The 25,718-nt window shown below is 40.1% G+C and overlaps 1 protein-coding gene across 1 annotated transcript in view; it reads right to left on the bottom strand.

Annotated features, from left to right (window-relative positions):
- Positions 1–13,997: 13,997 nt before the first annotated feature.
- NID1 (nidogen 1) overlaps positions 13,998–25,718 on the bottom strand; it is a 45,049-nt gene continuing 33,328 nt past the window's right edge. Inside the window, exons 16-20 of the mRNA XM_039379080.1 lie at positions 23,742–23,913; positions 21,707–21,864; positions 20,242–20,365; positions 18,939–19,051; positions 13,998–17,450 (exon numbers count right to left, since the gene is read on the bottom strand). Of these exons, the coding sequence (XP_039235014.1) occupies positions 17,329–17,450; positions 18,939–19,051; positions 20,242–20,365; positions 21,707–21,864; positions 23,742–23,913 (689 nt within the window). The 3' untranslated portion in view covers positions 13,998–17,328. The remainder of the gene's footprint in view (positions 17,451–18,938; positions 19,052–20,241; positions 20,366–21,706; positions 21,865–23,741; positions 23,914–25,718) is intronic.

Genomic DNA, 25,718 nt, shown 5'->3' with positions numbered 1-25,718 from the left:
TCTCCTTGCCCCAAGCCCACCCTGGCTGCCAATGCTTCAGGTTTGAAAAGCTCACAGCTGTGGAAAAAGATATATAGTGTTGATACACCACCACCTAGTGGTATATACTGCTCCCACACGGACTGTCACGGGACAAGTGGAAGTCTGGAGAAACAGCACTGCTCATGCTCTGCCCAGGCATGGCTCCTGCAGCATCTTCGGGCTGCTGACTTCTTGCTGATAGTGGTCTTTCTCCAGGCCACCATGAACAGCAGCATCCTTTCTCACAACCCCTTTTTTATTTATTTATTTTTTCCAAATTGGCTGTCCACCCCACAGAGAGCTCTGCTCAAACCATCAGTCCCTCCATTACAGACCTGACAGGGCCAAACTTGTGTTTGAGCAGAGATGTCAAAGTACTGCCTCAGTAGAAGTCATTGCTGTCTGGAACTCAGGTCTGCCTTCCCGGGGTTAAGTAGGCATCTGGGATGTTGATCTGCAAGACGGATTCAACTTTTCAAAATTACTCTGGTTCTTTTTGGGCAAACTCCAGCTACAGCCAACAGCTTCCTAGGCAGACACTCTGTGCTTGCCCTCAAGAACAGGACCCTTCAGCCACTGGCTCCAAAAACACCAACACCTAGCTTCAGAAGGCAAAAGCAGGCACAAGGACACACTTTCAGCTGAAGAAGGGCTTCTTAGCTAACACAGCACTCTCAAAGAAGTTCTACCTCTACTCTTTTCAGAAGGTGTGTGAAACATATTAAGCTAAAGATACTGTAACATTTTATCCATCAAACATCTCTGAAGATACGAGAATGCTTAGTCTAATGCTATGCAGGCACTCAGAGAACAGAGAATAGGGGGTGCCTGAAAACACTCCCCAAAACACAGAAATGAAGAACGTCCCACAAAAAACAAGTGTTGAAGTAGGACAAAACAGTAGATCAGATTCTGCTCCCGATTTAGCAGTGTGAATATGCCATTGCAGACCACCCATATTTGCTGTTGAGATAAGGCAAGTACTGGTCTTAAATATTTCCTCTCTGACTAAAATTCACCCTCTTTGCTTTTTGTTTTCTAGTTAGCAGATTTTAAAGCTGAAAGGACAAAAGAAGTGTCAACTCTCCCACCAGCTAAAATCTGTGGTGAAAACATGCAATAGTGCAGAGCTCTATCTAACCTCAACATTCCTTGGAAGGAAAGTAGAGAATTCTTTGCAAAATTCTCTCAACCTTTCCTTTTCAGCTGATTTTGCAGTTTTTCTTCATCCGAGGATCACAGCCCACTATTTGGGGATTATAGTGAAGTATGGGACAATTATTGTTTAGCAGTTCTTTATGTAAAGTATTTCTAAAACTGACAGACTGCCTTTTGCATATACTGTGTAGGAAGTTTTCCACTTGTGGAATCCTTTACAAGGTGAATTCTTTTCAAATTCCCAAGGACTGGTTCTACAGGAGTGGGGGAGAAGAGAAACAGTATTTGACATTTGAAATGCTGTACCAACCTTAATTACAATGAATTATAAACATATTAATAGATAGCTTTCTCTGTCACTTGTAATGGACTGTATAAAAAAAAATACTTAAAAGTCCAGATTAAGCCTACCATTTATGTCTTTGTCTCATGGGCACTGTGTATGTTATCTTTTAAACCTTTTGTTCCTTCCCTTAGTGATGCTTATGCCATTTTTACTGTTGCATTCAGATAAAGTCACAAGACTTGACTTTGCCTGTTACAAAAAACACGGTTGAGATCTTTAAACAAAAACCAAAATATGTTAGAGAGAAGCATTGTTAAGCCCTTTCTCTGTGTTGTACAGGGTCAGAACACAACACCCAGCTTCCCTTTTGAAACCTTCCCTTTTTTCTGTCCAGTCAGCCACTCCTTCCAGCCAGTTACATCACCATTCAAGTCCAGAATTGGTGCTGCAAAACTTGTTATCCAAACCAGTTAACGCCCTGCTTTGGCAACTCATCTACTCCTTCCTGATTCAGATGACTCTTCTTCTGGGTCATCCAAATTCCCATGGGCAGTCTTCTTGCTCCTTCCTCTTGTTATCCTCAAATTGAACCCTATCCTGTTGTCTCTGCTATATATTTCTTGTCCTCACTTCAAAAACTTTCAGTCTAGTTTTGCTTTAGCAAAAGGCTGATTTTCTATTTCTCTTCCTGCACTTTCACACTGTCATGGTTTGAGATAGTCCCAAAATCCAATTCCCTAGCTCCATTCCCCCTCCCACATCTCAACCTAATGTGAGATGGGTTTTTCCAGACAAAACACACCAGACTCCAAAGTGGGGGAAAGGGAATATATTACAATGACTGTACAAATAAATACCATATCACATTATACATATGATCACAAACTATCTCTACCATGACATATAGTATTTACAATGGATCAGATCTCTTCTCCCCTCCAAATAAAAGTCCAGGAGGGAAAGAAGGACAGATCCCTTCCAGGCTCTGAACAGCAGCATCTTCTAAGGCAGCAGGTTTCTTCTCACGCATGCAGCAGCTGTGGCTGGCTTTTCTGCCAGCATCCACGAGGGAGGTATCCAAGCCTCTCTCTTGGCCCCATCGCCTCACAACCGAGGGGTCTTCCGTGGGCTTCGTAACCCCAGACAAGGTCGTTTCACCACGTCATATCACGAAGACACAGGGGGGTCTTCGTGACGGTCTGGTATCTCCTGCAGGGCCTCTGTGCCCTGTCTCTCAGGCTGCCACCGTGGCAGCAGTGCGAGGGGGGGAAGCCAAGGTCAACTCCCCCTGCATTCCTCTCGGAGCTCTCTAGCTCCTTTCTACAGTGCATGTCGCACTTCAAGGCTCTTTCAAGTAAGAGTCCATCATCTTCCTCCTTCCAGGAGGTCTCAAAGGAGTTTTGGGGATCTGGTATCAGTCTTACCCCCAAGAACTCTGTCGCTCTCAGCTGCTGGCTCTCCTTTCCTCGACTCTCCTTCCAGGAGTCTCCTCTGCAGTGCTGCATGTTGCTTCTGCTGCTTCTTCAGTTCAGGTTCTTCTCTCTGGCTCTCTGCCACTGTTTCTCTGGTCAGCGTCGGCTGCTGCTCTGTGCCCATGGAGAAAACATCTCCCGGCATACTACAGGCACCTAGCCCAGCTTTATGCTGTTCCAGGCCCCTGCAGCCCCCAGCCAGGGGCTGGGAGGGGGCCAGAGGCCCCAAGGGGCTCAGAGCCCCTTCCTCGTGGCTCTACAACATGGCCACCTCTCCTACCACAACCAAACTACAACCCTTCTTTTCCGGTCTGGTTGTGATATGTTTACATTTCTGCAGGAGCGCCCATTGGGCAGAACTTCAAAACTTCCAGGGGTTTCCACCCCTTGGGGTCTACCACTTCTCTTAGCCTCTGGGGAAAACAAGGTTCAAACCACTACACACACTGTCTCCCATATCACTACAGAAATATATTTTGCTTGCAAGTCACTAAACTCACCACTGGTATACTTCAAAAGCATGCCCTTCCCTAATGCATCCTCATAACTCTGAACCCATAACAGAGGTAAGCAGTGAAGCCTCTGGACACAATTTTTGCCTGGTTTCACTTCATTTGGCCCAGACCCAACCCTATGTTTGAGCTCACTTACCTATCACATATCTTGTTTAGGCCTGTAACCCTCCACGGATGGCATTGTCATTTTTCTGATGTATTTGTTTTCTCTCACATGCATATACATGTGGGGTAGAATTTAAAGCAAAGCACATCACACAAAGCTCCTCATTGCATTAAGTTTGATAACCTTTTTCTGGGCAGCAAAGGTATCCTGACAAAGCATTTTTCCAATCTTTAGTTCAGAGAAGGGCTCCAAGGAGTTCCATATGTTTAAAATTAAAAAGGGCCCAAAAATGTCCCATCACCTGCTCCTCCATCTCCATGAATCTGGACTTAGCCCCCACTTAAGAGATCTCAATGAAGAAGATCACACACCAGAGTGTTTCATGTTTAAGTGAGGAACAGACAGACAGGCAGCAGAGCTATGGCTCATGAACATCTGCCAGTGGAGCACCATCATGGTCAGACCTGTGCAGTCTTCCTCTTCATGCACCTCTCCACATTAGACCAAGGCTGCATCTGCCCTGGTTCTATCACACGGCAATTCTGTAAACCTTCTCATACTCATGGTCTAAAGTTGATCCTGACAGCAAATCCATGAGGTGAGAAACTATTATTTCCCCAATTTTAAAGCAAAAGAAGTAAGCAAGTCATATCATCTTTCTGCCATAAAACTACCAACAGAAAAGGTTTGAACACAAGGTTTGGTGTTCAGGCTTTGTTTATGCACTTGACTTGCATAAGAACTAAGATACGTAATATTTCTGAAGCTGCCAAATATTTTTTCTCAGGCCTGTAAAAGTTTTACCATGGACAGCTTACAATTCTGCACGTTATTCAAGCAGAAAATGCACTTACAGAAGATCACAGAGCAAAGCAGAGAAATCAGCCAGATCCCTATGCTAACTCCCAACAAATGCTACAAAACTTTAACCCATGTGATGATGCCCTCACTCTTAAGAGGCACTAACCACCAAACCTGTCTCCTCTCTAACAACCTCTGCTCAATAGGTGCTAAATACTCTTGAATTCAGAGTGGTTCCTTTTAATCTATGGTTGAAGTATGTAACCTGTATTTCACACCTGTGCCTTAAAACCATCTCCCCATAGCTGTCTCTCTAATAAATCACAGCTTCCCACAATTCTGAGTACTTTCAAACGACAGGGATGTCAGTGACTTCATCTCTCTGTCAGAGCAGTCTGTTCAAGGTTCTCAGCCAAAAGCAGCATCAGAGACAATTTGCTAGAGCTGCACAAAACCAGGCAGCTGCCAGCAAGATTAGGAAGGGAGGAGAGGTCTGGGGCAAGCTTCCTGATGTTGTGCAGGAGAGACACAAATGGTGATTGCTGGGTGGGCGGAAACCTGAAGCTCTGTAAGGCTGCGGGTGCATTGATATCACTTCCTAAGAAGGTAGAAAAGGTAATTCAAAGCGCTGGCAGCAAGTCTGGATACAGTGTTGATGTGGCTACTGGGTGGTCCCATAAGGACTGGCTGAGGATGAGTTTCATAGAAGCCTCTTCACAAAAAGTAAGGGAGTATAGTATCAGCACTGGGCTGTTTGCCACTTGATGCTGCAGACACTTTTTTCCCTAGTGCTAATGGGACTGATTAATAGCAGAACCTAAAATAACCCATTTGTGTTTCCCATATCCAGGAATGTAGAAGATATATTTTAAGATTTTTTAAAATAAAGATATGCTTGAGCTATACTAAATAAAAGTTTTAAATTTACTCCATTAGTTACATGGATCTCCACTTTATATGTGGTTCATTAGAGACACTGGATAAAGCAGGACTAAATCTACTGGGATTTCTCATATTAACTGTTGATACGAGATCTCTCATTTCTTCTGCTTTTATGTGTACAACCTGCCTAAAACATTTACTTCAAGACAGAGGTTCATGTCTCGAGTTTTCTGTGCATAGCCTAAAGCTCTGGTAAAATAAGAGTCTTTTCATAAAAGAGAATGAGACCCAGCTGTGAAGTTTTGAATTTCAGCCCCTCTTCAAACACGGAGTTTAGACTGGAGTTCAGTTCCTAAACTGCACGTCCCTGTTTGGATGCTGTAAATGAGCTGGTCTGTTCTTTAGGATAGCTCTTTTTTGTTCCCAGCAGCCCTGATATTAGATGCCGATTTAAGACCTTTGGGTTTCCAAACAGTGACCTCGCCTTTCACTTGGCTATTGAAGAGTAAAGTATTGTCATACAATGAAGTAAAAGAGTTGAAATACATTGCTAATAGGTGACATCTATTTGTGATGGGAGACAGGTCCAGTGAGAAAGGTATAGACTCTGTATCAGCTTCCTGTACTTGAAAGAAATACGGATTTCAGAGAGGAAAGGGATGATTTTCAATTTTACTGTTCTTCCATTTTACTGTATTTGACAAATATTCATCCACAGGCCTTGCAGACTTCAAGAAAAGAAAGTACCTATACTGTTCTCAGCTTTAGTAACTACTAACAATAAAAGAACTGTATAATTAAGGCCGAGATTTGTTCTTTAAATTTGGCTTTATTCTGCTAAGAAGAGAGCAACACAAGGATTCTATACTATCAGCTGAGAGCCTCGACAAGTCATCCATCATGCTTTGCCAGCCAACACAAAATTAGTTACTCAACATCCTGTTGGCAGTGTACAAGCAAGTAAAAAAAAAAAGTAATATCGTATTTCCAAAAATGAGCAAACACCACTAAAGCCTTCACAAATGTTTGTTTGTATAAACAACACCCAAAGCAAACACTGAATTTTCTTTTGAATTTTTAAGATACTGCACTCTCCAATAACCTCAAAACAACTGAATGCGTGAAGTTTTAAGCAAATATTAGGAAAAACATGTGTTGCAAGTAACTAAGCAGTACTTTCCTTCCGAAGTTGTTCTTTAGCACTGCACTCAAACAGTTCATGCTTTTAAATCAGAGCAGACAAAAAAACCCACAAAAAACCCCATAAAAAAACCAAAACCCAACTCACAACAAAAAAAATCCCATGCACACTTATGAACTAACTGGTTTCAAATGCATTACTGTATTCCACACATCAGACTACTCCTAAACAAGATACTGGTTGATCATACTGATTAGAAAATAATTTCAAATAATTTCAAGTTATTAATACGCTGGTGAGGGATGCAAATTATTAGTGCATTATTTGACAAGAAGCTGACATTTAATCCCCTGAGTTTTTGTATCACTACAACGAGCAATTTTTTTGTCTGATCACAGAAAGTTCTTCAGTAAGAAGATTCAATATAATGCCCACCATGAGCATTTGAATAAACCTCACGGAATGGATCAACACAATCGTAATCAGATTATTTTTGATCTTCTGCCACTAGACGGTGTCCGGCTACCCGAGCTGTAACCATGTCTGCATTAATCAAAAAGCAACCTTCAGAATTGCTGAATGCTCACTGTTGTGGTTTTTGCTGATATTTTGGGTAAGCTATTTTCAAGAGAGATTTGGCTTTTCAAGTCTTACTTTTGATCTCTGATGGTCTTTTAAATGGGAAACGATGAAGTCTTTGATGTGGATTCTTGCATAAACAGCAGCAAGGAACTACAGAGCACCTAACTGCAACAAGGAAATGTGGGCCATGGTTGAAATAATGTAAAATATCCTTTCTAAAAATAAGTGGAACAACAGAAAGGAGAGTAATGCAAAGTCCAGAGAGTAAAAACCAACACCACTGTCCAACCAAGCAAGAAACAAAGGATCATAAAAGCAATGTCTGAAAAAATATAAAACCCTTCCTCTGTGTGTTGTGGAGCTTGCTATTGTGATCTTTTATTTCTTATTTGTGAACTACTGCAGAGCCATACTGTTATGAGGAAAGCTGCAAGAAAAAGAAAGGGTACAAGAGACTCGAGAAATGTGGGGTCCAGGCACGAATGTGTATTGGAAAAGAGCATTTTCTCTTTCGTCTTTACTTCTCTTTTACCCATATAATTAAACACGAAGACAAACGGAAAACTCTGCAATGCTTCACTCTGTTCCCAGAGCTGCTAATAAATAAGGCACCAGGGGGCCCCAGTCATTTACTAGCAAGAAAACCAGAGCACGCTAACTCTTTACTTGCTGAAATAGTACACTTCAAAGTCTTCACTTAGAAATGAGAGGCAAAAGCAGAAGGAGCAATAGCAAAGGAGCATTAAAATTCATCTACATAGAAATTTGCAGTAAAATTACTAGAAAACGTGACTCAAACTCAGTTTTATTGCTTGCATGCCAAGTCTCAAAGTATGGTTTCGTGGTGGAAAACCAACAAAAACCCCCTACTTACTAGTGTTACAGTGGGGATGGAGTGATTTAAAATTGATTTTAAAAATGCATTTGAGAGTTTTTGATCAGCTCTAGTGATGTGTTTAGAGCTACCTATGCTGTATATGAAGGAAGTCAAGTCAGTGATGAAACTCAGGAGTTCAGGGCTGTTTAGCTGTAATTTAAGAGAGAACTCTCCTTCAGCTTTTCCTCAGAGTGATATCACATGTGTAAACACAAATTAGACTCATTCTATAAGAGTATTACAAATCACTGGACCCATCACAAGTAGTCTTCAGTGATGTCAGTCAGGTTGCATGTAGTCTTTCTCCTACACATCTGGAGCTTGCAACTTTCAGCACATTCAAAGCCATTCAACAGCTGCCTGGCAACTGGTTTAATTCAAAGTAGATCACATTTTTTACAAATTAAAATTAATTTTACTCTTTTTTTTTTTTTTTTTTTTTTTATAAAACACTAATATTACAGCCATTTGAGTGCTGTAAGGGGACAGCACAGCAAAGTAACAGGGATCCAATTACAAGCAGTCTAAAAAAAATCCCAAACCTTCTATGATGCCCAATCTATTTTCCATTTAAGGCAGCTGCAGCTGGATGCATCTTGGGAGTCCAAGGCAGCACACTGATCCAAGATACAAAGAATAAAACATTGTTCTCTTGCACAACTCTGGGAAGCCTCTCAAATTGCGGAAATGGACAAGCCCCTAAGGAAACTATACTTGAAGGCTCTCTCCACAGAATTAGTAACTTACCTAGTTACTAGTTAAAATTCTGAACCAGAAATTGCTGTAACTTAGGTGATACTGGGCAATTTTGCACAAAGAAAATGATACCTGAGCCATATACAACATTATGGCTAACTTGAGGATGATAAACTGTATAGTTAGATGGCTATTTAACTGATTACACTAATACAGTATTGAAGTTTAAAACACTGTTTCTGTTATGCAACTTGATGGTATACACTGGCACTGAGGATTCATTTCTGAGACTTGCCTGAAGGTATACAGCACTGAGCAGTACTTTACTGTTGAATGTTTTGGTATCTCATGACTGGACTGACTGCCTTTTAAACATTTCATGAGACCAACAGCAACTCAGAGAGGAAGAAATGTAGAATCTGAAACACAGACAGATACAGAAAAAAATAGACATCTCATCTTCAGCATAGCCTTCTGTCATACATCACTAGTTCTGCATTTTCCACATCCATTAATATATTTCAGATTGTTGTATTAGAATCATTATTTTGTTTGAATTATGTTAGTACTTGAAATGACATCTTTAATTTAAATGTGTTTCACAAGGCTCCTTTTCCTTTGACAACATTATTCCTGACTTCACTGCAAAATAATACTGATCAGTTGGATGAAGGTCCTTCTTTGTCCTACTGATCTTGTGAGAAGATGCTTAGCCCCTCCACACACACATTTGCAGCATGTGTATCTTTGCAGAAAAGTCTGAGGGCTGTGCTCTTGAACTTTATGATTCCAGACTGCAGCCTAACAGGTAGCAGAGCTGCTGACCTGATACCTATGTTTATAGTCCTGCTTTTAACACCTAAATTTTAAAAATTTTCACATCCCACTAGGGAGTTTGAAGCTGGCATATCACTTTATGCCAAACATATATAAGCAGTTATTTGGAACAGAACATCTCTTGATACTGAACGACACTGGTAGCCATCACTGCTCAGGGAATCCATGAAAGGAATGAGGAGCAGACCCAGAAGGGGTCTTACTCATCACAGATATGGCAATGAGACCTTCGCATCCCCCTCTGCACAGCCAGTTACTGCAAGGGCCAAATTTGATCTAGTACATACCCAGCTCTGTAGTTTGACCCTGCCCAATGCCTCGGGCCCAGCAGAACTTTAGAGGAATCATTTCTTTGCCTGTCCCACACTACCCTTCCCAGGGAAGCTCCCTCTAAGTACTCCCACCTTTCTGTATCCAAAAGCCTTTCATCTGCATTTTGACAGTAAGAAGCCCTCTGTGTTCATGCCAGTCCTTCCAAAGTTGCAGTTTGGTGGATTAATTCCCCTCTCACATGGAGAACAAATATAGCTCTCATTTTCCAGGACTTATGTCAGTCCCAGGGCTTTCAGTGGAGAGGAGTAGTAGTTCAGCCCCTCCACATTAGCCTCAAGAATTCAAAACAGGATCAGCAAATGGATAAATAGCTATTTTTTATGTTGGAATAGGGCTCCTGCAAGACAGAAATGCCAAGAACCATGAAGAATAACATTTTCAGAATGACCAGGAAAAAAAAACCCCACACCAACTATCCCACCTACCCCCCACCCCTACCCTAAAGGTAAGCTTAGTGCAAGTCTTCTGCTATGTAAAGAAATGACCTAGACCCAAACCCTTTGCACAGGTGCACAGGGAAATGAAAAGAAGCAATGGTCACTAGTTGCATCAGAGGAAATTCCCACTGGACTTGAGGACTTCAACACCAAAGTGATTCAGTACTGAGATGTTGTCCAGAGAAGTTGTTGCACCTCCGTCTTTGGAGATTTCAGAAGCTGACTGCACCAGGTCCTGAGCAATCAGCTCTTACATGGAATTTGTACCACCTCTGAGCTGAGGACTTGACATACTCCAGAGCTTACTTACAATCCAGATTTGTCCATGAATTTTCTAAGAAGGCATGCAGTTAACAGACTTGGGAAAAAATAATATCTTGTGTTGGTCTTTTTATTTGCCTCTGGGAGACAAGATTATTGAGGGTCATATGTATAAGGGCTGAGGTTCTAAAAGAAAAAGTTATTTTTGATAAAAATTTATGAAAAAAACTCTTATTGTGTGTTTCTTAACTGTTGTACATTTGTTGCTTATTAAAAAGATATCTGAAGCTCATTCTCCCTTTGTGATTGTTCATTCAAGTAAAAATCAAGTTCAAAATGAAAGAAATAAAAATTGCATAGCTGCAGGAATTTGTCACAGCACCAGAGAATAAAAACAAAGCCAAACTTTCTAGCTCCACTAGTAATAAAATACTGTATGAGAACAAATGTACAGTTTACAGAGGTTTTCAGACCCTAATGTCATTTCTCACAGACAGTCAATTGGGCAGACAAACTAAGAAACAGACAAACAAATACAAGTACCGCCAACTTGTGCTTGAAAAGTTTGGATTCCAGAGAACACCCAGTGAGGACTGAACTTTCAGAGGGAGCGCCTCCCCTGAGAGAAACAATTTCCTCCTCTCTGTCTTAATCAATGGTTAACATTAAAACATCATTACGGGCAAAGTCCAGACTGTCAAGTTCATAAAATTAATCACTAAAATCTAACAGATGGATGAGTGTAAGTCACAGATAGCTAGGGTGAAGCACATGAAGATGACAGCCATCTGTCAGTACTGAAATTTGCCCCTGCTCCTCCACATCTATGTGGAGGAGACACATCATGCCAAATGTTTTTGGCCCAGGACTAAATTCACTTTATTCAATTGATACAAAGGCCATATCAGACTTCATACTCTGCCTTAATAGTTGGGTGTAACACAGTACAGGACCTAGCAGACATGACAGGGCCTAGGCTGAAACATCTATAAAAAAAAGCCATTGGTTTTGCAGGTTAGGGTCAGTCAAAAATTTCACTGTGGTCTGTCAGCATGACAATTGAGTAACAAGGCATATAAGCACAAACTCATTTCAGCTCATCAGTCTTTTACTGTTTTGAAGAAATCAGTGCCATGATTTGCATGGTTGCATTGTCACTTGGGATACAAGAGCCTAGAATTATACTCAGACTAGAAGAGAATGAAACGAGATATGTGGTTTGCCATTTCCTCACATGTGTATGTTTGAAAGGACAATAGAACACTAAGATAAATGATTAATTACAGTGCAGTTAAAAATACATAAGATACATCTTCTCAAACGTTAATAACCAATAAGACAGACAGCCTGTAATACAATGCAAGGGGGAAAAAAATCTCATTCTTACAAATACATCAACGGGGACCTCTAGACTCAAGCTGCTGGATAGGTTTAGCAGTTTGTTAGAAGACTATTGCTTTGTTGCTGTTTATTATTAAAGAGATCCCTGTGACACACTTGGTGTACAGTTAATATGCACAGCAAGCCACAGCTAGAGGATCTAGTCCTGGAAGAGGTGATGCAGGTGGGTATTAGAAACCATCTTGAAAGTACCTGCTTAGCGGAGCAGCTGCACCATGAAATACCAGTGGTGGTTCACCAGGCTATCTGGGGCTGTGTCAGAAACGAGGGAAGTCATGCTCAGTAGCATGTTCCCCTCTGGTAAGAAGTTGGATGGACTATTACTCTCTTCTGGCTTATCTACTTTGGTTTCTTATCTGCATAAAGCAGGGAAGAGAGGTGGAAAAAAAAAAATCTCATGCTCTTGGGTTTTGTCCTCAAAGAGAACAGGATCTGGAATCCTACGGTTTATCCCACAGAGTTTGAAGTGCCTGGGATATTATGGTCCTAGTGGGAAAGGGAGAGGCTGGAAAGGTTTCCAGAATCCAATGTAATGCAGCAACTCTGCATCTTAGTCTCTCTCACCCTATCCCCAGCAGTGCACTGCTGAACTAATAGACTGCAAATACACAGTATAACCATAATTTTGCTAATTGCTCCCCCTACCTCCCAAACTTCACACACATCTGCATCCACTGCAATAAAATCTTCCTCTTTAGTTGCTTTCCATCACATTTTCCCTTTCTCCATAACCCCGGGTAGTAGCTCCTGGCAAAATTTACACTGTTATTCCCAATGTTGCTGTGCAAGTTACTGGGTCAGATCCAGAGGCACCACGTGGCATACCCCATTAACATCTGTACAGCCAGCCATTTTCCTCATCTTGAAGGCCCTGCACTTTACAGCTCCACTGTGTGCTTCCTGTGTGTTCAAGACACCCCATCAAGTAGGAAACACTGCCTGCCCAGAGTGAGCAACACCACCACAAACCAAATGGCCTCTGGTGAATACTTAAAACTAAGAAGCCAAAGGCTGAAACTGGTTACTTGTGGGAATGGCAGTCTCTCTCCATTTATCAACTCCAGAATCCTTCTGGACAAAAAAACCCATTAAGTTACTGCAACCCCATCTGCTTTGCCACAAAGCAGCAGGGAAGCCCACTCACTGCATTCCAAAAGCCAAGCCTTTTGTTTGTCAAACAAAGCTCCAGACTCATCAATATGTACATTTGTAGGATGCAATATATCAGCTATTTTATTGACATGGTATCCTAAACTTATTTATAAGACAAAGGACAGATTTCAATTACAGTAGAATTTAAACAAAGAAAGTGATTCAATCACTCCATGAACAAACTGCTGCCAGATCCCCAGCTGAGAACTCAGGTTCTGGAGGTACTATTTCTTTCTTACAGACAGGCCAAACAGGGGGCTTCTCACAACTGTATTCTCTATAGCAATATGTGTTTCACATCCTGCTTTCCTCCACCCACCCAAGGCAAGTTCTCTAAGGAATACAATGTGAAATCCTACACAAAAAACCAGTTTGCATTTAACCATAGGTTAAAGTGATGCATTGTGACACTGCCATTGAGGGGTCATTATCCTCTAGTAATCATCTGCCATTCTTAATCATACGCCTGCAAGTTAAAAATCTAATACGTTGTGACAAAACTGTGCAAGTGGATAATGCAGAGTAAGCAGTTTGTCAGTCTGGAAGAACACTGGTCAGGATGCTGAGTTTTAGAAAGCTACAGTGGATTTTCACCATGAGGAGAGTTATTTATAAGATAAAAAGTCAGTAAAGTTGGGATTTTCAAACGCTCTTTAGAAGGAAAGGTAGCCAAACCATATCATTAAGTCATCAGGAAGCCATTACTATTTTCAGTAGTTTCAGTTTTTTGCAACTTATTACAGTATTGGTAAACATAACTAATAATAGTCTTACCATTAAGTACTACTGTGTGTGCTGGAAAATTTGAATGTAAGCATTTAAGAAAACATTTAACTTATCTCTGCAATAACTCTAAGAATTATTTTGTCTTTTGTTGAACCATTGAAGCAATTGTTCTCCTTTCCTGGAAAACCTGGAAATCTAACAGTTTTTGTAGCAAAAAAATGTGAGCAGTTGTTACACAGAATCTTTTCTTCAACCAGAGACTGACACGATTACTAATCCCAGTCTATTATAATAATAAAAACTTAATGTTAATAATTAAATAAAATACATCTTTTTTCCATCACCTCTTTAAAAAAAGCATCATGTACAAATAAATCTGAAATTTACTTGCTCTTGAGGAAAGACCACAACAATTAAACACTAATAAGCAACAGTCAGGAAAAGGAGAGAGTAGTTGAATTAGACCCAGGTCATCACAAGAAAACCCTGTCTTATAAAAAGATACTGCTAACTCTCTGAAGGAAACTGAAAATTCACATTTTCAGCATTCAAAATACTTGTGAACTTTTAACTGAATAAATATGATAGGCACAGTAAAGATATCTTCAAATGGTTAATGCCAAATCTCATCAAGGGATCAGATTCCTGGTCAGACTGTGATGAAAATAATGAACTCAGCACAGGTCATTTTAGTGACCAAAGATTTAACAAGATTCAATGAGAAAGCAAGCATATAGGAATAAAGAACTCCAGAGTGCCAGGACCCACAGACCACTCCAAGCACTAGCAGCTTAGCTGGTCGTTCAAGGTCAACCAGTTGGCAGAAGGTATGAAGAAAACTTGAAGGAACTTCAGCAGAGGTTCATCCTCAAACAGCTCTGTTGGGAGGCCTCAGTGAGGGCAATCCTCTTTCCCTTCAAGGCTACGGCTCTCACCCTGGTCCTCGCCTGATCTGTGCCACAGCCATGTATCCCATTGATTCAGGTCCTGGCTAGTTTGCCAACTTGACTGCAGACCTGCCTCACTACTGTGGACTTGGCTGGAAATCATTGGTCCTGGCCACTAACCCATAACCTAGTGCTACCTACTGCCAGATGCAATACCAGAGTTAACAGAGAGTTATTCAGTCTTAAAACTCAGTCCACAGTAATACCATTTCCCTTCGGGCTACAGATTACACTGGAGCTCACACATTAACACTAGAAGTTCTGCTGAGGTGTATTTCCCTTGACATCTTTGCCATTGTTCATTGATTTGCACAGAATTAGCTGACTAGGGTTTAGTGAATTAGTAATCATCATAATCAGAGGAATATTGTGTTGATCAAAATTTAAAAAAAAATACAAAAATAGTCAAAGCATACAGTAAAGAATGAACAAAGGCCCACACCTCATCCTCCCTGAGGCAAGGACATGTGGTAGCCATAAAAGTTGAGGAGTTTAAGTCTCAGCATCACCACCTCCAGCTGCCCACACTTCACTTAGCTCTTAACTTGCCTTGCAGCCACAGCCCACCTGCGTGCTGTGGCATCAGACAGCAAAGCACCCAGAAACTTGGTACCAGGACATCTTTGAGCATACAGATGAATTCTGCCCCCATCCAGTCTTGCCCTTGTCCTATATTTCCACTTAGATAGAAGTCTGAAGTATGAACTGATTTATGCTTACTTGACAAAGGTAAACAGGAATTTACATTCAGCTAAAAGTCTGTGTCAACACAGAGAAAGCTGTGTGCTCCTTAAGCACTCTCACGTATTTGTTTTGAAGTATCCTACAGTTTCCAAAAGACAAAAGCCCCAATAGCAGTTTTTTCCCCTGCAATGTTGCATCTTTGAAGAGAAGTATCATCACTAGATATGAGAGTTAGCTAAAACCCAGAACTCAACAGCAAAAGAGATTTGAGACGCCACATATCACTTCCATCTGCAGGCATGACGTTCTTTTTTATAGAAAATAAAAAACAACCATTTTTATTGACTGTACTGTAGATACCTGTACAGAGTGTAAACTTTAATATTTCACCAGATATGTGAATAATTCTGGAGAAAGAGTTATCAAGCACCTTCATTTCAACAAATTTTTGATATTTACAGTAAGATATACCTGATTAAGTGTATGAATAGAATGAATTAAAAGTTATAAAAAGTTATACAAAAAGACTTTTAAAATGTTTATATGTTATTTCATGATAAATACACAATTAAGAAGAAGATGTCACACATTTAAGATTCAGAATTGGCTCTGTTTAAAACCGTTACTTTATGTCTGAAGAGGGAGTGAGGAAATGGGGATGTTAGCTTACTGCTCTGATCATGTCAGTGAAATGTGCTCTGGCAGAAGCCTCACAAGCCCTGTTTTGCTCTGCTGCAGGTTGTCTTGCAGGCAAGCTTCCTTCCCAACACACAGTGTAGAAGACAAACTTCACTCCCAGATTTGTACTGTTAATCTGACATAAGAATATGCGTTCTGATTTTCCCCTCTGTAAACTTACTGGTGATGATGAAAATATCAACTTTGTTTTGATTTTCAGTGCATTTTTTTGCTGTTACTGAACATGGGGGCATATCACTATCTTTTATTCTTTTAAGTACCAAAACACAGGTGAGCTTGCTAAAAATCAGATTTTTGACTGCCATGGTATCTCATTGTCTACAAAAAGGCATGGCATGGTTTGCTAAAAAAAAGATTGCTAGGGTAGAATTCAGAGACCACTTTCAGGCTCATAGAATCAAACATAGAAGTATTATTTTACAACCTCTCAGGAAACAAATGTGTATCTCTTTAAAACCAAATGAATCAACATCCATTCTTTGATGAACTATCAGCAATTGTTTAAAATACTATATTTTGTTTAGTGGATTTTAGGGAACTATTTAGGGATCCACCTCAGATGGAAGAAAAGTATATCTCTTAAGAGTCAAAAACTTCAAATACATCCACTAAACAGTGTTGATTATCTATTAAGAATCATGTTCTGTAGCAAAGGATCCCATGAGCCAGGGTGAGAATTATTATCCTTACAACACACGGATAAAGTACTGCTGTAATGCAAGAGTCAAAAGTTGAGATTCAACTTTTGAAAGTGAGAGGACTACTAGTGAGAAGGAATGCAGCTAGGCATTAAATCTGTGATATTACTGGGTGTTCCACTCACATCTATCCATCTTTGGGACCCCCTGGTTGCTTCTCAGCTCGAGATAAGGCCCAGCCACATGGGCCTTATGATGGGCTTAGCATGCCACTGTGCAGATAACTTCTGCATACTCCAAGGTACAACCCAGTCTCAGGATTTGGGTAGTGCCACCCTCTTCACTCTGTTCGGTATTTGTTACTTTAATTTTGCCAGGAGACACATCCTCCTAGACCAGCACAGATGCAACTAATGCCTCCACATTTACCTTTAAAAGTAAGGGGACAATATTAAAAGGAATAAGGTAAAGTTGGACCCAACCTGGGCAGCTTTGTCTTGCTTAACTGCTACAAGACATCCACTGCCTGTGTGTATGTGTGACTGCACATGCACATTGTGGCTTGCTGTCAACAGCATGGAGCACTTATCTTTAGGGCTTGATTGTGTTGATAGGAGTGAATTGTTTACAGCACATTTCGAGAAGGTGTCTGCTGCTCTAAAGCTTATTTTAATGTTCAGTGTCTTTCTATACAATCCACTCCAACTGTGTTGTCAGGGCAGCGGCAAGTACGGCCTCCTGGGGTAGCCAAGCAGAGGTGAGTACAACCACCATTATTCACTGTGCAGTAGTTATGCCCTGGAAAAAAAGAGATGTAAGATGTTAAAGAAAAACAAATGCAAACCCACAATAAAATCCAAAACAGATATCCATAAGAGACATGCAGATTTTATGGCTACACTGAAGAAAAAAGCCACAATGAGATTAAGAGTGAAACAAAACTATGCTTTGGGCAGATGACAGTCACCATATCCTTTGTGTCACCTTGGTATTCGCATCAAAGAAAGATCAAGATATCAGGACAGAGTGGGAGAGGCAACATGAATCACCTGGGCTGTTCCTGAAATACATGTCATAAATTGGCCACATGGTCACAGACATTAGAATGAATGAGGAAGTAGAGAGAATGTAATACGTGGGGGTAAAGTCCAAAATGCTACAGAACATCATCCTTGGATACCACCTACCACTAAAACATCGAAGAATGATCCATGATAACAAAACAAAAAAATTGGGTGGGTGAGGAGGTGTTAACATTAAAGCGTAAAATGAAAGAGAAGGCAGCGCCAGAAGCAGTGGTCTGTGAGGAGAGGCATCCATCCCAGGAAAACACTTGAAACAGATATATGATGAGAAAGAAATGACATTAAGGTACTGAATATTATAGCTATAAGGACATACTCAGAGTACACAATGTTGTTTAGTTTTACATGTCTACCAAAATGGAACTGTGTATTAACTAGTAATAGCAATGTAACTGATTTCTTAATTATGATATTTATGCATTTTTAGGCTCTGAGCCAGGACTTCTGTAAAAAGTCAATTTCATTTAGTGCATATATTGAATAATTTGAAGAGAAACTATCTTGGGCGGTTTTTATAGGCTTAAAGCAAAAATATTGCTGCTCCTATAATTCCAGACATGTTGTAATAAAAAACGGTGAACTCTTCTCCTAACTGTGGTTTGCTAATAACAACATTACTGCAAAGTGATGCTACTTCTCAAAAACCAAATTATATTTCAAGGGTATCAACTTCCTCTCTTCCTCTTTTCAATAGGATTTTTGAAAAACTTAACATTCAACAGAGCAGAAAGGCCAGCTCAGCCCAGCCACCCCACCACCTGCTGTTTTCTGAACATTCCATTTTGAAAAACACTCAGTCTCATTAAGGAGATCTGAAAGACCATAATATTTCCATAATTTAAACTTAAAAATAAGTAAATAACACCCCAGCCATGACTATAGCATTCAGTTTAGGTGATGAGCATCTGAACTGTCAAAAACTGCTATATCTACCATCTTGATCATAGACTTGTCCTTTCAAAAAGGACAGAACAGGCCCCTTCTCCCCTCCCAATTCTGCTTTCATGTGGCAACCACAAAAGCTACTTTTATGTAAAAAAATTGAGGTGGCTTTGAATTTCTTAGTAAACAGAAATTTAAGCAGCAACCAGTTCTTCACTACCTAAATCAGTTGGCAGCTTATAAATGGGAGCTACTACTAAGGTCATTTATACACCAAGGTGTTATGCAGCTGTAAAAACTTGAGAATCATATGGATTACCTCCTGGGCACTGAGCAAAGGCCGTGGTGATTCCATAGAGACGGGAGCGCTTGTGAGGCTGGAAGTTATCATTTTCTAATGAAATCATGCGATCCACTGCAACAACAGCATCCCTGCCATATGCAGAAGAGAATATACAGAAGAGAGATGAAGTGGAAGTACAGGGACAAACAAAACAACACAACTAAAATCAAAAAGCAAAACCCCAGTAAACAAGTAAAAAAACCAACCAAAATCAAAAGTCTGAAGTTGCCTCTTTTTAACAATTAGGAAGAGATTCCAGAAGTAAAATTCTCCAAGACATCATCTTTCCTGGACAAATCAAGTATGTTATGACTTTCATTCTAGGCAGCTAAGAAATTTAGTAGGGAGACTCCTTACTAATTTTGAAGGTACTTCCAATAGAGGACAATGTCGCCCTACCGGAGGGACATTTGTTAGTAGTTTTGACACATTCTTCATATTCTGCCCCTCCAACATGTTCTGTGGTATAGCTGTTGTTGCAGTTATTATGCATAATCATTATGACAATGTTATATTTTGGGTGGAGCCTGATCTCCAGAAGGAATACAGGAATACAAGCAATCTTTTCTTCCTAAATATAAAAGGGCAGTCAACTGACAAACCTGTATCACACTTTCCCATTTATACAAGCCTGTTCTAGAATAGCACTTCCCAGCTGTTAGGTTCTAACTTGCAAATTCTTACACACATTAATAGCTATTAATAGCAGACAGAGCCATACAACCATTTACACCAAGGAAAAATAAATATTTTAAAATGCAGGGACTGGATTTATTTTCTGGAAATTTTAGAGTGAACTCTAAAGTCTTGATCATATGGCAGCATTTTTAGAGCATTTACTCTAAAACGCTCTGAAATGACACAAAGAAATCATCATCAAGACAGTAAACCCTTTTTTTCCCTCTTATTTCTTGTTGAACATTCATATAATACAAGGCATAGAAAGCCAAGAGTAATGATTTTCTGCCCTTTACAACGCAGCAAGTACCACCCCATAAGGGAAACAAATTAGTGCCCACTCCTTTTCCAAAAATGTACAGTGTTAAAAGCATTTTCTTATAGGACAAATCACTCTGCTGAAAATGAAAACGCAGTTAACTGGCAGCATCAATAGGTCAGCTCTACAGATCCACTCCACTCTGGATCAGCTATCGTCAGGAAAGCAACAAAACAGGAATACGTGAGAGGTCAGACATGAGAAATGCAGTATGTACTTCGGTTTCTACCAGGGAGAAGAAAAGATTAAAGCACTCCATAATTTCTTTAACAGATAACGTACCTTCTCCAGTCTGTATAGTATAAATTCTTCCCATAGCTTGTAACACCAAAAGGGTACTGAATACCTTCAACAATCTTTCGTCGACCAAGCTGGTTAGGGTTCATGCACTCCAGCCTCTTGGTACCTGGAACGTCGTGAAACAATTAAGCCTTTGAACCAGAGCAAGGGAGTTCTCATGAGGGATGAAGGACGAGCACAAGCATGCAAGCAGGAACACGGTAAAAAGTCCTGGAGGTCTTTCAGTGTGCTGTTTAGACAAAACCTTCCTCTGTGTCACATCTATGCACGTGCCAAAAATTGAATGAAAAGTACTTTGGTGCTAATGCTAATCAGCACATCACCTAAGTTACAGTAACACAGATGTCCCATGCAGCCATTGCTCACAAGCTGAGATTCCTGCTACAAAGACCGGCATCCTCAAATTGGTGTGGAAGCTGACAGAAGGCTTCCTCTATTCTGGAGCGATACTTCAGCCATTAACTAGTTCCACCTCCTCTGCAAGGCATTTTTGCAAAGCTCATTTGGTGAGCATGTTCCTAAAATGCTTGCTGGGTTGAGCCATGAGGGTGTGACTGCAGGAAGACCATCTAACTTGTAGATGCAAGTAGGGTGCAAAAATGGTCTACCTGCAAAACTACTACAGGCTAGGAACACCTGTCGTTTTCTCCTAAACAGTGGGTTTCAAAATTAGATAAAAAGAGAAGAGAGACAAATGTGAGAACAAGAAAGGCAGAGAGAGTAAGGAATTAGAGATAGCAGAAGAAGATATATTTGAAGGTTAGAGAAAGTGTTTTATGGTGAAAAATAGAGTTCAATAATTTTATTTTATTCAAAGCTTGAAAGGTGACTTGAAGCATAGAAGTGCCTCCACAGGAAGACATCTCTGCCCGAGTCTACAGGGAGAAAGACAACAAGATGCCAAAAAAAACCCCAAATAATTAAATGAGAATTAAGAGCACACTTTTTTTTAACCAGTAAGACACTGGCACAAAACAAGCAGTGGGTCGGTGGCAGAACATTAATCTCTTGATCTTTAGGATGCATTGCTTTTTCAGGCCTTGCTTCAGTCAAATATAAGCCAGACTTGGCCTCAGGTTACAGGTCTTAGAACAATAGTGCCAGGATGACATTCTGTAAGCCAGATCAGATAAACCTGTGTTTTTTCCCCTGTTCTTAAACTAACTTCTTCTACAAAGGCCTAAGCATTACCTAAAGAGATGGTCACATATAAGACACACAGACAACATCTGTTGAATTCCTAGAGAGTTTTGTGATCAGAAATTAAATCTTTCAGCTTGCACAGAGACTCATGTGAATTCCACAGCTACCTGGAATAAATCAAGAGATCGTTAAAGCCAAAGTGAAAGGCATGAGGTTTGACATGTAGCTCAAAGAGTACATAATTTCAGGATTGGACATATTTGTTCTACTACTAATATGAAGAAACATTTTAGCACCTCTTTACCTGCATCTACCCAGCAGAGCATTGAGGAATAAGGATCAAATGTCAGTCCATTTGGCAACCCAAGATCATCTTTAACAAGAATTCTTCTGTTTGTGCCATCCATGTACGAGGTTTCAATTTTAGGAGCTTCTCTGTTCCAGTCAGTCCAGTACAAGTTTCTTAAGAGGAAGAAAAAGGCAAGAGTCAAGACAGTGACTGATCTCAAAAGACTGTTGTAATTAAGGAAAATGCTAAGGACACAAAAGTAACACACGCCTCCCCCAAATAATTTAAATAGATAAGAAGAACCACATTGCACTTCAATACAGAAGTCACAAAAGTATAGTAAAGATGTAGGAAACATACTTTCATTAAAAACAAAAGGAACAAGCACACACATGAGAAGAAATGTTTTCTCCACCTTGTTTAGCTTTTGTGCAAGATGCCAGCCAAAAAGACCTCTACTTCAATGGTTCTAGGGACCATTCAAGATGTACATCTACATTTTGAGTTCTTCATCTCACTGTCCATCATGTCTGCTCAGGTTGAAGCAAGAGTATTTGGCATACATTTGGGATTCATTTGAAACTACAATTTCCTTTTCAGTGCACCAACTAAGCAATATACAATGGAATCAGAGTGGTTTATCCTCAGGGGAGGTCCTCAGAGAGGGCCATTAACTCACTGATGTTTTCTTATTATTGGTCATTTTTTAGTGGTGTTTTTCCCCCTTGGTTGTACATTCTGTGGCTGAGAAATTACATGGTCCCTCAATGCAAGAATCTTTGTTGTTTACTCCTTCATACACACACACAGTCCACTATGAGACAGAAGTCTGTACTGCTTGATCTGAACCCAGAGACCTACTCTGTCAGTGGGGTTCTGCACAGAACACAGGTCTCTCCTCAGTCTGATTACTTTGTGTCTCTGCACTTCTCTCACACCAAAGTGCATTTGCTTCTCCTCGTTATGATGTTTGATGTGCATCCACAGATCAACTATTATGGGACTATGACGTAAAAGCCTATTTTGTATTAAAGGAATTAGAGGAGTCAATACCATTACTTTTTTATTTAATTTTGTATCACTCCAAACTTCATGGATCATATGCATTCTTTTCTCACTGCTAACCTTGTTGGCAAACATCTGGAATCAGGATGCCCCTTTCAAAAAGCTCTCCCTGAAAAGAACAGTACTTTTGTATAGTACTAATGTCAATTAAGCAGTCATTTAGTAGAGTTTCCTAGCAATTCAAGACTGAGAAAGCCTCTATGCTTCTGAGCATTTTGAGTTGCATGAGGGCAACAGCAGGCAAGTTCAGACAATAATTAACAGACATGCACTACTACTATGGACTCTGTACTAGTTTTAATTTTCCCTGTATTTCTTTCAATATTCAGAGAGAAAAAAATGTCAACTGATCAAAGACTACATAAAAGTATGTAGTACATCAATCTTTGTAGGCTGGAATCTTAACTTAAAAACATTTACACTTTCCTACTGACACTGCTACAGGCTCAATTTTTAAAACACGTAGTTATCTGCATCTTCTAATAGAAGCCTAATAGAATCTTCTCAGACAACTCAATGACGAGGTAAAACTGATGACAGAAGAGATACCATGGGAGTTTTCAAAGATGGAACAGTATAGGAAGAAGGGTTGTCATGATGGAAATGAAAATATAAAATTGCTTAATCTAGTATTTTAGACCAGTAATCTCACAAAAAAAAAAGATTCTTAGGTAAGGACAATGCTTGTCATCCTACAAACAATGTACTGAAAGCCAGGTACAAATAACTATTTGAAAGGCACTCAACAAAATTGTCTAGCACAGTATTGTCTAGTAGCCATTTCAGAATTTTCATTTCCAGTATACCACTCAGACACAGGACACAAGTAGATTGTTTCATTCCTGTTTGTTAGCTGTTTTAGGAAAAGGTAATCTATTACTATCTACAGACAGCCGGAAAACACAGACTCAGAGTACGCACTCATGTTAAATAATTAAATAAATAAAGTTAAGCTTGCACATATCTCTTGACAGCACATCCATACCCTCCCACAGGATCCACGACAATTGCTCTGGGGTTCACCAAGCCGGTGTCAAAAAGGATGCGACGCTGGCGCCCATCCAGCCTAGCCACTTCTATTCTATCCAGCTGAGAGTCAGTCCAGAAGATGTTGCGACCTAGATGATCTACAGCTATCCCTTCAGGGCTTCCCAAGTCTGCAGGAGGAGAACAGAGAAAAACATTCCTAAGCATTATATTTATTCCCAATACACATCAGCCTCATAAGCATAACTTTTAACTGAGATAAGTTTTCTGGCTGTGGCCCAACAAAAGCTATTTCGTGTCATTTGGAAGAGGAACATACATTTTACCTCAAAGTTTAAATAAACAAAGCCTTCAAAGACATAGAATGACATGTTCTTTGAGGAACAAACTCACCACACATGTAACCACTCTTTGAGAAGCAGACATAGAAAAAGCAGATAGCAGAGAAATGAACAGTAGATAGTATCAGAATCTTATTCTACCCTCCTTAGCAGGTCACAGAATGGATTTATAACCCTTAATATTTCTCCTTCTTTGGTACTGACATACATGAAAACTGGGTTTATGCTAAGTTCAGCTGATGCAATAATTAAACATAATCAAACTCCAAACACTAGAGACAATGACACTAGCTAACTGATGCAATTTAGATCCAGTTCTTTGTTTTTGCAGAGCAATCCTTTTTGGAACATGTTTTAGTACTGTATGTGCACAGTTTTTCTTGGACAGTTAGTTGTTCCAAAAGCAACAGGAAATAGCAGATAATGACCTTACTGCTTTTGCATTAGTAATTTCTAACTCGGACAAAGGATGCAGAAGAAATATATAAAGTTTAATTCAGTCATGATGAGAAACTGCTCTCTACTTTTCAAGGTTCATACATCCATTGAAAAGAGCAGGCAGGTCATGTGGGATGTAATGAAGCCAAAGTCAAGTAAAAAAAAAAAAATTGTAGTCCAATTTCAGTTCCAAAAGAAGAATTGCACATGGCCACTCCCCAGAAGAGATGAAATGACCCTTCACACCGGCCAGCTATTGAAAAAAACCAAAAACTGCACCTTTCAGATGCTGATCCACACACTGATGGAATGTGACCCATTAGCCTTCTTTTAATTCTCAAGTTTATTTACTGACAGTCATTAAACAAACAGTATGTAACAGAAGCAACTTTTCTGGAGAAAATGCATTTGGCCCAGAACACTGGGTAGAGCTCTCTAAAATTTGCTACTGTGACTTTGCTATGAATAACAGTTGCACAATATCTTAAACAGCCCCTGCTCTCTCACTCAAGTGGGTTATACTTACCACCCTTAATCTGCACACATGACATTTTAGATTTATATTAATTGCTGAAGAGAGAGAAAGGAACAAATAAGATGTATCTCACTGCTTCTGACTCACAGCTCATGGTGGGGGGAGAGGGATCCCAGTCTCCAGGATCAGAATATTACTGACTAAATGGTGGTGGAGGAGCTCCCAGAGTCTTTTAGGAAACAGAAGACAGTAGCAGGCAAAAGATCTGCTGTCATGGATTCCTAGGAGACCCTGCTCCCTGACTAGTTTCCTTGTTTCAATTTCCTTATGTCAGCTATTTGTCAGGAGATTTAAAGAAGTCTAAAGTAAATGTCTCCTCTGTGTGGTTGATTATGAGCCAGAAAAAACTGTCCTCCATGGAAGGAGAGGTAAGGGAACATTTAAGGCTTCATGTATCACCAGTCTTTCCAGAGGCACAAATATGTTCCTGCTATATTGTCATCAGGCCTAACAGTCACAGGCTCTGTCCCTGAGGACAGGTTTGTACAGCCATGCACAGCTGATATGACTTGAGCAATTACAACAAAGGAAAGCTCTCCTCAACTCGCCTCCACAGCTGCAGAACTGAGAAAGCCTCCATAGGTTATACAGCTGCAGGGATAGAGAACTGGATGGGGCTCCACAACAAAATATGTTTCTGCAAAGCAATGCAACTTGGATC

Source organism: Pipra filicauda, unplaced genomic scaffold (assembly GCF_003945595.2).
Source record: "Pipra filicauda isolate LSUMZ 115617 unplaced genomic scaffold, ASM394559v2 scaffold154_size2910363_pilon, whole genome shotgun sequence".
Classification (NCBI taxonomy): Eukaryota; Metazoa; Chordata; class Aves; order Passeriformes; family Pipridae; genus Pipra; species Pipra filicauda.
Note: the sequence above shows the minus strand (reverse complement) of the source record. Positions and strands in the feature narration are given on the sequence as shown.